Raw genomic sequence first — 17030 nt, 5'->3', positions numbered from 1 at the left:
AAACTGAAACGCTTCACTGAAATTTTCAAAACAAAATATTTCAGTGTTTTGATTCAAAACAACTTTTCATTTAGAAATTGACCTTAATTTTATTAAAAACCAAACAATTAAAAACATTAAAAAAGGCTTGAAATCAAAACATTTTGTTCAATCCAATTTTTTTTTAACTTTTTTGAGTTGCCAAAAAAAATTTTTAAATTCATTTTTTGATCATTCTGAAACAATTTTTTTAATCTATTTTGGAATTACCAATGAATCAGAAAATCCAGTATTTGCACAGCTCTAGGATAGACAATAGATGTAGCCTCTGATCCCCTCCCCTGCCATTAGCTTTCATATGTTGAATCATATTCACAGCAAGAATAACATGCACTATTGCAGTTTAGAGCATTGACGGGGGAAATGATTTGGGTGCAATAAGAATGAACCCAAACTTTCACCCCCAAACTCAAACCAAAACTGCTGTACAATTCAACCAAGTGTTTGATTCATTGTTTAAGTGCTCAGTGCTTCTGAACTTATGTCCAATGGTCCCATTGAAATCAGTGAAAAATCTGGACCAGGATTTGGCTTTAGGTTTGTTTGTTATCACACTTAGCAGAGTGAGAGAGGATATTCTTGTGATTTTCCCAAGTCTGGTGAGAACCAGGCAGTACCTGATGAAAAGTCTGCTTTTTGCAAAGCTTCCAGATCACCAAGATTCAAATAAACAGCCACACTGAAACTCCTGAACGTCTCCACAGTAATTACGGGGTGAGCTAACAACATTTTCTATATAGTACCCCTCAAAAGTGACTCCAAAAAATCTCTAAAATCTGAGGGGAAACTCCACCACCATTTGACTCCATTGCTCCCCACTCCCATTATTTTTGGGACCCTTTTGTAATGATCCGTGGTTTCAATATGCACACTACGCCATCTTTTGGTCTAAAGGTTCCTGTATCCAAAATTTTAAAGCTCTGCCTTGGCACCAGCTGAAATTCAAACCTCTGAAGCAGTTTTGCCATCACCACTTTAGCCTCCATCTGTTAAGGAGAAAAGAAAACTCGAAATCAGCAGATGCAAATGTTGCTTTGGCTGAAGAGATTTCAATTGAAGACACTAGGCAATGCTGTAAAATACGGAGATTTAAAACGATACAAGCTACGGTGTTATTGTAACTCCATTAGGGAGAAAGCTGCCCCTGGGAGGGGTGTTCCTCAGTCACCTGCAGCGTTCCCGAATTGGAGATACACCTCTACCCCGATAGAACGCTGTCCTCGGGAGCCAAAAAATCTTACCGCGTTATAGGTGAAACCGCGTTATATCGAACTTGCTTTGATCCGCCGGAGTGCGCATCCTCCCCCCCCGGAGCGCTGCTTTACTGCGTTATATCTGAATTCATGTTATATCGGGTCGCGTTATATCAGGGTAGAGGTGTATATTACAGGCACAAAGATATGTCTGTTGGTTTAAGTTCTAGGTCTGGCTTGGAGACAAGGGTACGGATCAATCCACTTTAATAAGAGGATTGCCAGCGCAGGTATAACTGCATTTAGATGAGCTCCATTAGCACCATGGGAGACTGGAAAAACAGAAGATTCCACACAAGAGCTACAGAGCAGGCAACAAATAGCAAGGCCAGCTTCCCCACACTGTCCACAAATGTGTATCAGGACAGCCTTGGGGATCCCAGCTCTAAGGGAAAGAGGCCAGGTCAGTAGCTTTGCCTCTATGCCTTTGGGCCTGTCTGATTGCCTATTACTTCAGCAACATGGCACAGCATGTACCAATGAAGCAACGGTTAAAATGTGTTTAGCTTAACAAAGAGAAGTTTAATGGGCGATCTTACTGCACGGGGAACAAATATTTAATAATGAGCTCTTCAAACTATTAGAGAAAGGTCTGACATGATCCCATGGCTGGAAGTTGAAGCTAGACAAATTCAGATTGGAAATAAGGCATAAATTTGTAATGGTGAACGTGATTAACCACTGGAACAATTTACCAGGGGTCATGGTGGATTCTCCATCACTGACAATTCTTAAATCAAGACTGGATGTTTTTCTAAAAGATCTGCTCCAGGAATTATTTTGGGGAAGTTCTATGGTCTGTGCTATACAGAAGGTCAGACTAGATGATCACAATGGTCCCTTCTGGCCTTGGAATCTATGAAAAAGGTGGGATACACCAAAACTTCAGAGGCCTGCCTACCTGTGAAAATATCTGTCCAATACAGGAACGGGGTCCCAAAGAAAATGGAAAATAGGTAAAATATGGCCTACAAGAAAAAAAAAGGACAATATTTATTCTGATGGCTGCACTGGGATGATAGAAGCTGGTTTATAAGTCAAATATTTCATCACAACTGTAATTTTAATTGCTTCGGAATAACTTCTTTACACCTCTGACTCATTAAGGCACCATCTTCTTAACCTAACAGCAGAATAGCATCATAAGTCTTTGTGCCCATTTCCTGTCATATGGGAGAAATGACACTGTAAACTCTTGGGGGCAGGGACGGTCATTCATTATATATTTGGATAGTGCCCAATGCAATGGGCCCCAATCTGATTTGGCCTTTGGGTACTACTCAAGTCTAAATGTTAAGAAGAATAAGAATACTACCCTCCTTTGAGAACTGCAGATAAAAACCTGCTGTATAAAACACAAAATTATTAATAATAATGCTTGGATTTGCATCTGAGCATAAAGCTACAATAATAAACATATTTTCCCTGTTAATGCTCTTACCATAATGGTTACTCAGTATGTTTTGGTAACATGGTAGTAAAATATACTCACTTTGGTGCATCTTTGTTAAATCGGTCAGGATTAAAGGTCAGTGGGTCCTTGAAAAACTTTTCCAGCCTTCCCATGATATATGTGCTGAACTGCCAATAAAATGTGTTTGCATTATTTATGAGATGCACACTGCTAAAGCCTCTCTGATGGCTCACAAGGACAAAAATAATTCTGTTTGTTTCTAACTAAACACTTTGCATCACCCTCCCCATCACTGGATCTGACGTACTGCCATGAACTGGGTTCAAAAGCCCCATTCACACCTTATTCTTTTGGTCTTCAGTGCCCAATTCTCTGCTGCCGTAACTCCCCTGAAGTCAATGAACTATGCCAGCAGGGAATTCTGGCTCTGCAGTGTCTAACTCCATTGTGTGTGGACCTACAACCTGATGGGTTTTGGATGCAGCCATCAAACTCACAATTAGAGTAGTATTTGCTGGAATTCTGACGCCTTCAATGACATTTTCCTTTCCTGTCCAACGTATGGTCCCTGAAACAGGAGGGTATAATCGGAGGGATTCTTTGAGAACCTGTGCCAGCACAGAGTAACAAAGAGTTAATTATTACAACATGGGGAGAAGAGATATGATGCCAATTCTTCCCCCATAGCCTTTCCAATCAAGTCATTGATCAGGAAGATGAACAATATAAGGAAGACTGTAGCTAGAGAATTTGATGACTAGCAAAGCAGGACAGCTAAATACATATACTTCAGCCCTGCTTACTGCCTTATGTGTAAGGAGAACACTATGAAAAAAACAACAACAAAAAACCCCACAGCAGCAAGACTAAGAGCCCAGGTCAACTGCCTTGGGCTTGTGGGACTTGCACCATAGTGCTAAAAATAGCAGTGTAAAGTCTATTACCACTCAGGTTGGAGCTCAGGCTCTGAAACCTGGTCAGTTACCCCAAGTCAGACTCTCTGGGGTGGAGCTCCAGGCTACAAACCCATGTTGTCAAAATAAGGGCAGACATTCACTTGAAACATACAGTGAGTGAGAAACTTAGTTCTATGCTCCGATGATAATTAAACTAAGCAGGCAAGGATTTTTGTGCGATTTCCAAGTGAAAACCCAAGAACATCTTTTCTGCCAAGGTTATGCTACCCCTGAAGGCTCAGAATACCTAGGACAAACACTGTCAGAATTGATCGTCGCTTTTACTTGTATGAAACGAAACCAGTTCAGAGCCCCTAATGGCTGTGCTATGATATGGCAAAAGTGCTGCAAAACAACGCAAGCTTCCTTTTGGCCTCATTCTCCTACTATACCTGTGACAAGTACTTGAGCTTCCCAAGATCTTCATAGTCAATGTCCCTCTTGGCTCCAATAACCTCATCCACTTCAGCATGAAGTCTAGAGGTGTAATGAAGGAGAAGCTGTAGTTACTGACATCCATTTCCTGCTACGCGAGGTGAATAGTTTTTTTTTAAACTGTCCTAATATTGAGCCTGACCTTGCCTTCCTCCCTCAGACAAAATGCCTATTGATTCCAAAGGCCGACTGCCTGAGCAAATATTCCAGGATCAGTACCACAGCAGTATTCATAAAGTATAATACAATCAAATGTGATAAATTCCATCTGCAGACAAGACCAGCTTTATATAAAGGCTTCTAAATGAATTACTTAAATAGAATTGAAAAATCTCATTTCCATGTTTTTTATTTTACAGTGTGAATTGCATTAAATATTATTTATTTTGGAACACAGATTAGGATTTATTATGAATAAATACTGGTTATTTAATAGTCCTTATAATTATTATGGGGCACAACATGCTCACCCCAGAGTCAGAGAGCTGGCCTGGCAAACTAAGCATGGAGTGTACATACCTTTCTAGTATTTCAGGTTGCCGCCCCAGTTCCATTATTGTAAATGATAACTGATTAGAAGTTGTCTCATGACCTAAAAATATTGAGAATCTATTTAAAAAGCAACATTGAAAATAATACTATTCTATACAAAATTAAGTGCACCAATACAACTGTGACCACAAAACCAGAGGCCAGATTGAGGCCTCTAAAAAAAATAAGCCCAAAATGCTTAATTTTAATACTGTGCTAGGCAATAAATGAATGAAATCATATAAATATTGAGATATGCATGTATGAGGACTTCAACAATAAAAAACACAAACAGATTAAGCTGCAGATCAAGCGTATTATTTTTTGTCTTACTTTCAGTGGATATGGAGAACAACAGATCTCCATCTTCTTTATAACAGCCCTTAAAATTTCTGAAAAGTATTAGGTCCCCCCTCAATCTTTTTTCTCAAGAATACACATACCAGATTTTTTAAATCTTCCCCATAGTTCAGGTTTTCCAAATCTTTTATCATATTTGTTGCTCTTCTCTGGACTCTTCAATTTGTCCACATCTTTCCAGAAGTATGGTGCCCAGAACTGGATACACTACTTCACATCCATGCTGAGTACAGCAGAATAATTACCTTCCGTCTCTTACATAAGGCACTCCTATTATTACATCCCAGAATGATATTAGCCTTATCACATTGTTGGCTCATATTTAATTTGTGATCTACTAGAAGCCCCAGAGCCCTTTTCAGCAGTACTACTTCCTAGCCAGTTACTCCCCATTGTGTGTTTGTGCATTTGATTTTGCCTTCCTATGTGTAGTACTTTGCACTTGTCTTTATTGATTTTCATCTTGTTGATTCCAGACCAATTCTCCAATTTGTCAAGGTCTTTTTGAATTCTAATCCTGTCCTCCAAAGTGCTAGCAATACCCCCCAGCTTGGCATCATTCATAATTTTATAAGCATACTCTCCACTCCATTATCCAAGTCATTAATGAAAATATTGACTAGTTTTGAATGAAGAACAGACCCCTGAAGGATCCCACTAGATGCGTCCTCCCAGTTTGACAGAAAACCATTGATAACTATTCTTTGAGTACATTTTTTCAACACACTGTGCCCCCACTTTATAGGAATTGCATTTAGACCACATTTCCCTTAATGTCTTTTAGCTACTTCCAATGAGATCTAGGGGAGGAGACAGCATCATGAGACTAACCAGCTCTTTGCAGACCACCATCAAGTGCTGCTCTGTGGACCAAGTTTGGGAGCCACTGGTCCAGATATTCTTTGCTTATGTTTATCTGATGGGCGGGAGGTTTAAATGTCATTTTCCTATTTCTCACTCCAGATCTCACTCAAACTGGTTTTACACCACTATAACTTGCAATGGAGTTACTCCTGACCTACACCTGTGTCAGAGAGAGAATCAAGCTCTTAGTAACTCTCATTATAGACCCCCTGGGAATGCATACTATTTTCAATAGCTTCCCACATTATGTGTCAGAGTAATAAAGTAACTACTGTACAAACCAGCAATGAAGAAAGTGACAAAGTTATCCAGAATATTTTCATCATCTCTAGACTCCTCCTGAGCTGCTGGAATAGGAAACAAAGTAGTTATAAAAGTTTACTTTGCCCCTTTAACAACATTTTGGGGTCATGGGAAGGGGGGGGGGCTATAAGGGAGGGGGAGGCTCAGTGGTGACCTGGAACCCAAGTTCTGATTCCAAATGTACAAAGAGGTATATGTTTAACTCAGAAAGGAACAAAATCTCCAGGACAAGGTCCCACTTGTAAACAAACCCTTGTTTGGATCTTCAGCTTGAAAGAAACATTCCTGAACATGTTAGAAAGGACTGAGCCTCAAAGTTCAGATCCAGAAGTGAATCCCCAAATTTTGTGTTTGGATCCACTGTTTAACTCTGCAAAACAACTCACAGAATAATGAAATCAGAGAATGCTGAGTTTCCTACCATCCCCTTTCAGGATCTGAGTAAGAATATCTCGTGGGACTTCCTCCCCATTCTGGATGGCCTCTCGCCTCTGCTCAATGCATTCCTTTCCCACACGGCGCAGCAGTCTCACACTTTCCCGGATCTCCTTTATCAATTTTTGTTTTCCTGGCATGTACTGAATATAAAATGTACTTGGTCATTTTACTAGCTTTGCAGAATAAACCAAAGAGGTGTAGAGACTAGGGCTGATCAAAACTGTTTTTAATAAAAAAACTGGGTTTGATTAAATGAAATTTTTTGCTAAAAATATTTGCTCTCCATGGAAAATTTAGATTTTTTTGTTGAAAGACCAAATGCTTGAAAACCGAAATATTTCAGTTTGGATATGCTGCTGTAGCACCTCACAGCAGCTGTAATTCAATTCAGCTGCCTCATGCGCCATGGCCAAGGACTCCGAGGAAGCACCAAAATACACCCTCTCCTGCATCATGGGAGATGTAGTCTAACAAGGGTGTCTGACCTATAGAGGCAAATGGGAGCACAAGGCATCTGAACTACAACTTCCATGAGACACTGTGGCAGCATTTTCAAATCAAAATATTTCGGTTTTCAGTAGAAAAGTTTTGGTATATGAATTTTTGCTAAAAAAAATTTTCACAGAAAGAAAACCCATTTTCTAACCAACTCTAGTAAAGACCATGATCCTTTTTTCAGACACATTTATGCTTCTATTCACAGAGAGAGAGAGCGAGATCAGGAGAGAGAGAGGAAATAAAATATTTTGTTCAGTGCGTGAGTTTCTTAAATTGCTACTGAAATTTTATTTCAAAGAGAGAGGAAAGGAAAGACACAGGAACCATCTCAATCTGTTGATCCTTTTTCTATTGCGAATGGGCCCAAACACACAACCCCAGCCCACTGTGCTCACCAGTCAATATGCATGCAGTGACTACAGCTTCACTCTGAAGAGAGCACTAAGTGAAGTGAGATGTGTACGGACCTGCACAAGAGGGACACGTATCTCGTTCATTCCTTTCATGACCATGGACACGGCATGTGGGAAAGGCGTCTGGTCATCATGCAGCGTGTTTAATTCTAGGCCAAAGGCCACCTGAGGATATTGAGAGAAAGAGGCAGCTATTTGCTGATTAAATCCTTCTCCTTATTGCATCTATAATTAAAAAACACATGAATAGACCCATGCCCTGTTCCTAGATCATGCTAGTACCTAAGGGTTAGATTCTACCTTTAGGCACAGCCCTGAACAAACGGTGGTATCTAAAGCCCAGAAGTGGCCCCTGGGAGAGAGAGTGGCTCAGAGACACCCCTATGTGTCACACTAATTACCCAAGGGGGTAGTCATTTACTGCTCCCTTCTACCAACCTCGTGCTGGCTCCCGCAGAGAGGGTGCAGCCATGGCAAGTTTTTGTTGATGCATAATGGCAATGAAACACTATACACACGTCAGTTAATACTGACATGTTCCTTTGAGATTGGAGGAGGGGGAGAAGAAGACACAGACCTGGAGAGCTCTCTCAGGCTATGTCTACACTGCAGGTGTGATCTGCAGCTTGGGTACACCAAAGTTAGTACACCAAAAATGGCAACATAGGCTTGTACAGCCCATGCTGAAGCCTATCTGGGACCCTGGGTATGCACTCATGCTGCTAGTCCACACTGAATCCCTGCTACTTTTAGCATGCTAACTAGATGAAAGCTAGCACTGGCATGGCTATATGAGGTGTAAATCACACCTCCAATTGCACAGTACACATAGCCTGAGTGTAACAGCCCCTGAGCAAAATTTTTAAAACATGCCAAAGTCCTATTTCCAAAAAGCACAGGGGCTTCTAAAGTGGGACATAAAACACTTTTGAAAATGTTTCCCTCCATCTCTTACTGCAGATCAGATTCTGCCACCCTTGGGCAGGTTGAGTGGTAACTTATTCTTACTTCACACTGACTTCAGCGGGTCTAGTTATGGAGTATGCTACTACTCTACCCGTGTAGGGGTGGTAGACTCTCAGCCTCAATTAGCCTGGCATTCAGGGGAAAGTTTTCTGTTTCATAGCTACAGCCCCCTGATTTTGGTCTAGGTAGCTGCACTTCAACTGTTCTGTCACTTACAGTGGAAAAAGGAAGTCAGACAGTCTGTACCTTTGCAATAACATCCAGAGTCACTCGGCTCATCATGCTCATGACGTCCAGTTCAGTTTTTCCATCTGCTTTTTCCTCTAGCTTCTTCATCAGCTCCTCTGCTTTTTCATTAAAGGTTTCCATCAAACCAATCAGGTAGCTGGACAATTTAAAAAATATTAGTGATGGGGCATCTTTGTTTAGAGAAAAATTATCTTCACTTATTTCACAAAGGAAAATTTAGAGAATACAAATTTTTCAAATGATTTTTTAAACCCTAAACTAGCTACATACATTTTTCCAAATTAAAGAAAACACCTGGAATAATCACTTGCTTAAGCACGATAGAACGAGCTAAATTCTGCTTGCACTACTTCTGTGGAATTCAATCCTACCAGAGATAAGAATAGCCATGTAACGAATCACTTTCGGAGCAAAGGGCCTGATTCAAAGCCCACTGAGGTCAACGGAAAGACTCCCACTGACTCCAGTGGGCCTTGGATCAGACCCGAAATGAAACGTAATGCCTAGATTTAGCTTACCTTTCCATCTAAGCATAGGCGCTGAATTTTATTTTTCTCAGGGTGCTCCACCCCTGCTCTGCTCTAAGGCCCGCTCCTCGTCCGCCTCTTCCCACCCTCCTCTGCCCCCTCATGAGGCCCCTGCCCACCTGCTGCTCTCCACCCTCCCGCACACACCTGAGCGGCAGAGCCACCAAACAGCTGTGGCTGGTGGGTGCTGACCACCCATAATTTCTTTTCTGTGGGTGCTTGAGCCCCAGAGCACCCATGGACTCGGAGCCTATGCCTTTAAGTACACACACACACACACGAGCAAAACTAAACAAAAACCCTACACAATAATAAAGATGTTTCTCCTAAAGACTGGAAGCAAAGGAGACAAGTGCTATTTGAAGTCGCTCTTTAGATACTTGAGGGGCGCTCAGATATGACATATGGTGTCATCACTAGTTGTCTAGATAGATTGCTCTGCAAAAACTGCTGCTGCTACTACTGTCATTGGGTGTATATGGATGTAAGTGGGAGAACCAAATTAGTCTCTATTTACTGTACACAGGGCTGGCTCTAACTTTTTTGCCACCCCAGGCAAAAAAAGAAGAGCGCCGCCCCGCCCCAAGGTTCCACCCCAAGCACGTGCTTGGTCGGCTGGTGCCTGGAGCCGGCCCTGACTGTACGTACAATACGGCCGAGTTATGGTTGCCATGAAAACAATGCATTAAACTTTGGATAAAATGAGAACTATCCACTGAATGACCGCAGTTACTTCTAAATTTAAAACAATTGGGGAAGGGGGAGAAATACCTGACACATTTTAATAACTCCTCTCTGGAGACAATAGGGAGCTAATCTCAGATATAGATTTGCCTTACATTCGGCTGAAAGCTGGATCCATAATTCTCCGTTGCTTGTACCAATGATCATGGTTAAGATCAGTCACTAAGCCATTCCCTAAAAATCTAACAAAAAGATGAGGATTAAGGAAAAGAAAAAGTTTCTGGCAAGGGATTTGATATGAAGTTTTCAATTTTTTCAAGCCACATGTATAGCAGCCTTTCCCCATCTGCATGAGCTCTCATTAGCCTACTTGGTTTTATAATAGGGCAATATTTTGTAATTTCCAATTATAAATATGTTCTTTTCTCAGGAAGCATCAAGTTGGTCCAAGCACATTATTCCACTCATGCCACTGGAGGAGGAAATGACTTTAAAAGACAGCTGTGTTTGTACAGTGCCTAGCACAACTGGGCCTTGATCCATGACTGGAGGCTCCTAGACACTACTCTGTACAAAATCATAAATAATCATATCTGAAGTACCACTTTATATGTTTCAGTAAATCATGCTAGCAGGGCAGGATAATTTCACCCTTTATGATTAAAACCAGCAGCTGAATACCCCCATGCACAATGGAATGATTCAATAATGTAAAGGGAAACCAGTGATTGATTTATTTTTTAAAATAGTCTTGTGCAAACTTTCATCTGCTTTGGGTTCAGCTCATAGAAGCCCAACTGTTTTGAGGCTAGGTGCATATCCCACAGGGGAGGGATGTGAAAGATAAAGGCTTCCATGCATACTCTCCATTGTTCCACTAGGAAGACACTTGATTCTGTTTGAGTCTCATCAAGTTAATATAATGGGTGCCTTGTGCCCAATTGTGACTGGGGTTTAGCCATGGATCCCAATTTAAAGTCAAATCCAGAATCGATCAAAGCAAATTTAATCCCTTCCTCCCGTTTTATTCATCTCTAAATTTATTTTAAGCACATGATGCTTTTGATTGGAGCTGGCCTACCTCATGCCAAATATAGCATAGAGTTTGCTATATGTTATTCGATCCTTCGGGTACTGTGGTATCGTCAGGAACTCCTAAAATCAAATCCCACAGTCAGCAAATATAAAGTGCAATTCATTTCCCAAGTAGACTGTAAAGAGCCATTTGAGCATTCAATTCTTTCTTTGTTTTATCAAAAGTCCACAGGCAACAGGCCCCATGAATCACACAAACTCGTCCCATGAACTATTAGGAAGGAACACATTTGTCTGCCAGACAGAGTTATTTTAGAGGGTTTGGCTCCCTCATTTGTACACTTACAGAACTTAAGGATTCTTTGCAGGCCTAGTCCTAGAACAGCTTTCCTCCCAGGTTCTGAAAGTGCCTTACAAAAGTTGCTCAAATCTCACATCACTATTATTCCTACGATTCAGAAGGGGAAACTGAGGCATCTAGCAGTTAGTGGACTAGTTTTTGGAAGTGTTGAGCACCTGCAGCTCTCATTGACTGCAGTAGGTGCTGCGGGCATCCACTATCCTCGAAAGAGATGTCACAAGTGGCTTAAATCAAGGCAACAGTATAAGTCAAACGGTACAGCAAGAACTAGAACCCTGGCATCCTGGCTCTTAACCTCATACTCCAAACACTGCACAACACCCATTTGGTTTATAGGAGGACAGATGGCTGAGTGGATGGATAGGATGATTCCAGTCAGATGATTTATGCAGTACCTTTACTCCTTCAGGACTTAGAACCATTAGTGAGACTCTGTGAAAGGCATTAAAACGCATAATGGGGCCATACTCCTCTGCCCTACAAGAGAAAGGGGGGAGAAGAATTATGGTGCAAAATAACACATCAATCATGTGTGAAATGAAAACACCCTCAAAGGAACACAATACAGTGTAAAATGGGCACTGCTACCTTCACACCTAGGCAAAGCACTTACAGCAAGACCTATGTTCTGTTCCTGACTCTGTCACTGACTTGCTGAGTGACCCTGGGCAAATCACTTAATCTATTTGTGCCTCAGTTTCCCAATTTGTGATATAGGCTTAATGATGCCAGCATGTCCCTCTCTCCTGTGTAATGCTGGGTGGCAGTGTGGTCCAATAAAAAAAAATATTGAGATATAATAACTTACCATTGTAGGAAGAGATCATGCACCAGCTCATTTTTCTTTAGCATTCTCCAGATGATTGGCAGGTGTCCCAGTAAAAAGCTGGAGAAAACAAAATTAGATCTTAGTCTAATCCTAAGGCTGAAACACTACTCTCTGTCCATCGGACTCAAGAGTCTATGGACAGAATGAAATATGGGAGATAGATTTAAAGGCTGGAAGGGACTTGGAAGATTGTGTTGGTTCAGCTCCCAGAACATGCAGGTCTTGGGGGATCTGCATGAGGCAGGGAGCATTGCCATTAACTTGCTATGCGAACTGACACAAGTTAGACCTTACGTATCAATTTCTCCATTTGTAATAATGGAGATAATGTTTATTTGCCTTTAAAATGTGCTTTAAATCTTCATTTGAGGACAAGAGTAGATCATATTAATGAGTGTGTATTTCTAGATACATTGATTGCAACTGCATGTGGCTTGTAAGCTTTTGTAGAACTTCGTCACATTGTTCTGGTTTCCGTTGGTGTGCTGTCTGCATTGCTTGTATTTTCTTTCCTTTTAAGAAAACACACCCACAACCCATAGCCCCTCCTAAAAGATACATTCCCCACCACCCCCTTCCCTGATGTTTACAAGGCAAGACTCCCTCAATTGTTCTGCAGAGTTCTCTGCATTGTGTAGGAAGGTCTGTGAACAGAGACTGAGCACAAAGACTCTGCTGCTCTGTAAAATGAGACAGTCTTTTGTCTGTGTAAGAATCTGAGATGTTTGGGATTACAGGTGGTAACTGCCTTGGCATCGATGACAAAGGGCATTCAATCTAATATTCCTGAATCCATGCTGTAGTTGTTATATAATTGTATGTACAGAAGAGAGAGAATGTGGGCCCAATTCTGAACTTCTTTACACCATGATAACTCAGTCAATGGTGTTACACTGATGAAAGTATGATTAGAATTGGCCCCTCTCTGTCTACATGTTCTGGTTCATTCAAATTATGAAATAAAGACGAAAAATTGGAAGGGAAAGTATTGGCTAATATGGTAATTACATAAATGAATAAAAGGTGTTAATCCATCAAATGCATCAGCTTTATTTAAAACCCATGCATCAATTCCTTCCTTTAGAGGCGAGTTGGCAATTCCCACTGACTTTGTATACATCTGATGTAGGATCCGGCTCAGCAGCTTCCTACTGCAATTTCTCAAAAAGCCAACAAGCTGTGCTTAAGGAGATCAGTTTTCCAAATGAGACACAGATAGCTGTGCTGTTGTTATGGTAAAAAGCACAGGTTCCCTTTCTCTATGCTAGCTTCTTTTAGTTACTTAAAAATGTCAAGCATTTAACAAAATTACCCAACCATTTATAACAAACTCTTTTAACCCTTTGTGTGTGTGAGTCAGTGAAGTTCCCTTCTAGTAACTGGACCAAAAAGGACAGGATCCCTGCTGCTAACTGTTAGCAAAAGAAATTCTCCTTTAGCTGAAGTATCAGAAACCTGTGTGTTTTGAGCATAAAGGAGCAAAGTTGTAGCCCTGGCTCCCCTTGTGCGTCTCATTTGTTGACTGTGGTTGTTGTCCTCACCACAAATATTTTTCTTCAAATTTCCCACCAATGCAAGTCCGCCAGTGCCAGAGCCACTGGTGGTAAGAATGGTGGGAATGCTCATGTACACTGACTGCCAGTGGTTTAATTCACTATGACAGAGGAAAGATGGCCAAATGGTTAGTGCACTAGCCTGGTACTTATGAGAGCTGGTTTCAGTTCCCTGCTCTGTCAAAAACTTTCTGTGTCACCTTAGACAAGTCACTTTGTTGCATAAGTGGAAAAAATGTGGTGCTGTCCTTTCCATGGGAGGATGGGGGAGGAGTGTTCTAGAGTAGGACCATTGACATGTTCCGTCCCCATCAGCCAGCCATTGGGCTAGAGCATTGTTTCCCCGTACTTGGGACGCCGCTTGTGTAGGGAAAGCCCCTGGCGGGCCGGGCTGGGTTGTTTACCTGCCGCGTCCTCAAGTCCGTCCGATCGTGGCTCCCACTGGCCATAGTTCGCTGCTCCAGGCCAATGGGGGCTGCCGGAAGCGCCGATGGATGTACTGGCCACCGCTTCCCTACTCTAGAACACTCCTCCCCCATCCTCCCAGGGAAAGGACAGCACCACATTTTTTCCACTTATGCTTTTTTGATCAATGGGACACTTGATGGACTTAACACATAAAGTTAAGCATGTGCAGAAGGGTTTGCAGGATCAGGGCCTAAGATAATACAGAACATATATTCTTCACACAGGCCACTTGAATATTTTTTTAGAGGTTGTTGGTGTGTAAGCCTCAGTTGTCATGCTAATTAACACAGAGAGCACTGTGTGGCCCTAAAAGACTAAACCAGCATGTTTGAGTCACACATCTGCATCATTTCACACACCTGTGTCATTTCAAGTCCATTGTTTTCCAGGGTTCTGCAGTGATTCTTGGAGTGCAGAGGATTCTTTGCAGAAGTCCCTGACTCCAACTGAAGCTGTGGGGGGTTCAGCATCTCACGGGATTGGGCTCTTAAAAATGGTTTTCTTTATTATATGATCAAAGATTCAGATCAAAGGGCTACAAGGGGACTAGAATACTCATCAAACTCCTGGATTCCTAACACTATCGTACACCACGATGATACCTTTTGCTCAGGTTGGGATGTATCGGCATGTGACAATTATCCAAAAAATGTCAGTTTGGAGAGACATCTATTTTTCCATGTTTTCCTTTAGATTTCTTATGTGAAATAAACCTTTGACGGGATAACCAAAGATGTGAGCCATTCAAGTGAGAAAAATGGCACAAAACCCCAATGCAAGGATCACTTTCACACCTATTCAGCAGAATGTTTTAAATTAAAAGTGCTCATAAATGAAGGCTCTGAGCACCGTAAACAATTTACCCAGTTTCTATTCTAAAATATACAACAGGGTATCAAGCCCAAATAAAGCTGATACTAGGAGCCACACAGATCTCAATATAGTGCATAATATAGCAGTGCTGGAAATTAAAAAGGGATATAGAGATCACAAGCCTTATTCTGAAGGATCCTACCTAGGCTGATCACTGAAGATCAAACCAAAAATCCTTAACGAGAAACAGACAAATAAACAACCAAAAACTTACCTTACATGGTGCTACAGGCCTGGAAAGCCATTTTGATCTAACTACAAACAGGACTAGAGCTGGCATATCCCTAATATTAATTTGTAGACTCTGAACAGACAGACATGATAACTGTAGTTACACAACCAAACTCGATCTCCTTGCGTGGCTGCTTATGCAATAGAATGCTATTGCTGCGTCTGCTCACATACGGATATATGCCCAGTTTACTAGTGCATACAGGGCCAAAGATAAGGTTAAATAAGCAGCCTCAATACCACTACATGAGCTGTTTCTCCTTGTGGCAGCAATGCCACTTTGGTGCTACAGGTCTCTTTACCACTGTTCATATCTGTTGACATTTGTTTTTTTGCCAAAACAGAATACCTACACGGTAAGGAGAGAATATGCTGAAGCGAGTGAAATTATTGTCAGCTGATGTGGTCCAAAAATTCGGATATGACCACAGGCACGGGGGGGAGGAGAGGGAGGTTTGTGCCAAACAGGGTCAGTTTAAAGACAGTGTATAACAGAAACAGAGCTTCAAACATAACCAGTTCGCTAGCCCCGAGATGGATCACAACCCCCTCCCCTGGATTGCCAGAGCCCAAATCCTACAAATACAACTCAAAGCCAAACCCTCCAGGTAAAAGACGTAAAGTGCCTCTAACCAGGCGCTTACCTCCCCCAGCATAAAAGGAGAAATCCTGACCTCATTCGAGTCAATGGCAAAGCTCCCACTGACTATGACGGAGCCAGTTCTGCACCCAAAGCGGGTCAGTCCAGCACGCCTGGCCCTGCAATACCAGCAAGGTCACGGACAGCAGCCCCCTCCCCTATTTCCTCACTGGGCCATGCTGACATTGGGGCAGCAGATGGGCTCTGATTCACCCAGGCTGGTGCAAGTGAGAACCTGCCACCCCCAGGGGACCAGGCACTGGGGTGGCAAATGGGGGGAGGGTGCTGTTGAGATGCCTGAAACAGCAAGATCCTTGGTCTCCCCCCCCGCCCCGTCCCTCCCCAGGGGCATGCTACTGGCCTCCGCCTTACCTCGCTCTCGGGGCGCCGGGGATATGATCGTACTTCGCGTGGATGGCTCTCACGTAGCAGCAGTAAAGACCGAAGGCCAGGAGGCAAAGCGAGAGCAAGAGGAGGAGCAGGACCCCCAGCCCCTCCATAGCCGGGGCTAGATCGCTCGGCCGGGCGGGTTTCCGACTCCCTGCCGGGGCCTGCCCTTCAGGGGGAAGGCAGAAAGCGCCGCAAGGCTGTGCTTAAAGAGACAGGGCAGCCCTGCCGGCCTCCCCGGCCCTCCCCCGGCAGCGCCCCGGCCCGGCCCCGGCTCTTCTGCCTCCCGGGCTGGGCCCTGCGGAGTCTGTAACAGCCTGTCACGAACCCGGCCGACTTCCACCCGGGGGGAGCCTTGCTGCTCTTCTCACCAGAGGGAAACCAGAAAGTTCATAATCACCCAAGGGAGCTGTCAGCACAGGGCAAATTCCACTGAAGGGACACAGGGAGGTGAACCTCATGTGTTATTCAGAAACGCAGGACTTTCCTCCCCTTAGATTAGACAGCCTGGTTCAAAAATCACGAGTACCACCCCCTCCTCCCCACCAGAGCTTGGCCTAAAAAGCTTTAATTTTTAAAATCAAGATTTTTTTTAATCTTCATATTAAAATATATATGTTTGGGGTTCTTTGTATTTGCCTTCTGATTTGTGAACTTTGAGATCACATTCGGGTCATGTTTACAAGCTTTTCCTCACAAGTGTTGAGTCTGAACTTTTGATAA

At 42.6% G+C, this 17030-nt stretch overlaps 1 protein-coding gene across 6 annotated transcripts; it reads right to left on the bottom strand.

The window, feature by feature from the left end:
* Window positions 1-175: 175 nt before the first annotated feature.
* LOC112116921 (cholesterol 24-hydroxylase) lies at window positions 176-16591 on the bottom strand. 6 transcript variants are annotated; one of them, XM_026651289.2, is made up of 15 exons: window positions 16293-16591; window positions 12135-12212; window positions 11722-11803; window positions 11012-11085; window positions 10086-10172; window positions 8717-8855; window positions 7559-7669; window positions 6577-6733; window positions 6134-6199; window positions 4617-4689; window positions 4055-4139; window positions 3204-3314; window positions 2785-2873; window positions 2194-2260; window positions 176-1025 (listed from the first exon to the last, which is right to left on the bottom strand). In XM_026651289.2, exons 1-15 carry the CDS (start codon window positions 16418-16420, stop codon window positions 864-866), a joined length of 1509 nt encoding a protein of 502 aa, XP_026507074.1. In that variant the 5' UTR covers window positions 16421-16591; the 3' UTR covers window positions 176-863. The 6 variants fall into 6 exon arrangements, with proteins under 6 accessions (XP_026507074.1, XP_026507075.1, XP_026507076.1 ...); XM_026651290.2 differs by having other exon boundaries at window positions 6134-6196; XM_026651291.1 differs by lacking the exon at window positions 16293-16591 and adding an exon at window positions 15925-15998.
* Between the last annotated feature and the right edge of the window lie 439 nt (window positions 16592-17030).

Source organism: Terrapene carolina, unplaced genomic scaffold, assembly GCF_002925995.2.
Source record: "Terrapene carolina triunguis isolate 2854851 unplaced genomic scaffold, T_m_triunguis-2.0 Scaffold96, whole genome shotgun sequence".
NCBI classification, from domain to species: domain Eukaryota; kingdom Metazoa; phylum Chordata; order Testudines; family Emydidae; genus Terrapene; species Terrapene triunguis.
This window is presented reverse-complemented; position numbering and strand designations above follow the sequence as displayed.

Bases quoted from the DNA above. Each gene is read 5' to 3' on its own strand.
- LOC112116921 (XM_026651289.2), bottom strand. From the start codon at position 16,420: ATGGAGGGGCTGGGGGTCCTGCTCCTCCTCTTGCTCTCGCTTTGCCTC. The intron at 12,213-16,292 runs GTAAGGCGGAGG...TGTTTTCTCCAG, and splicing joins CCCGGCGCCCCGAGAGCGAG to CTTTTTACTGGGACACCTGC. The intron at 6,734-7,558 runs GTCCGTACACAT...TTTTATATTCAG, and splicing joins TACGTGTCCCTCTTGTGCAG to TACATGCCAGGAAAACAAAA.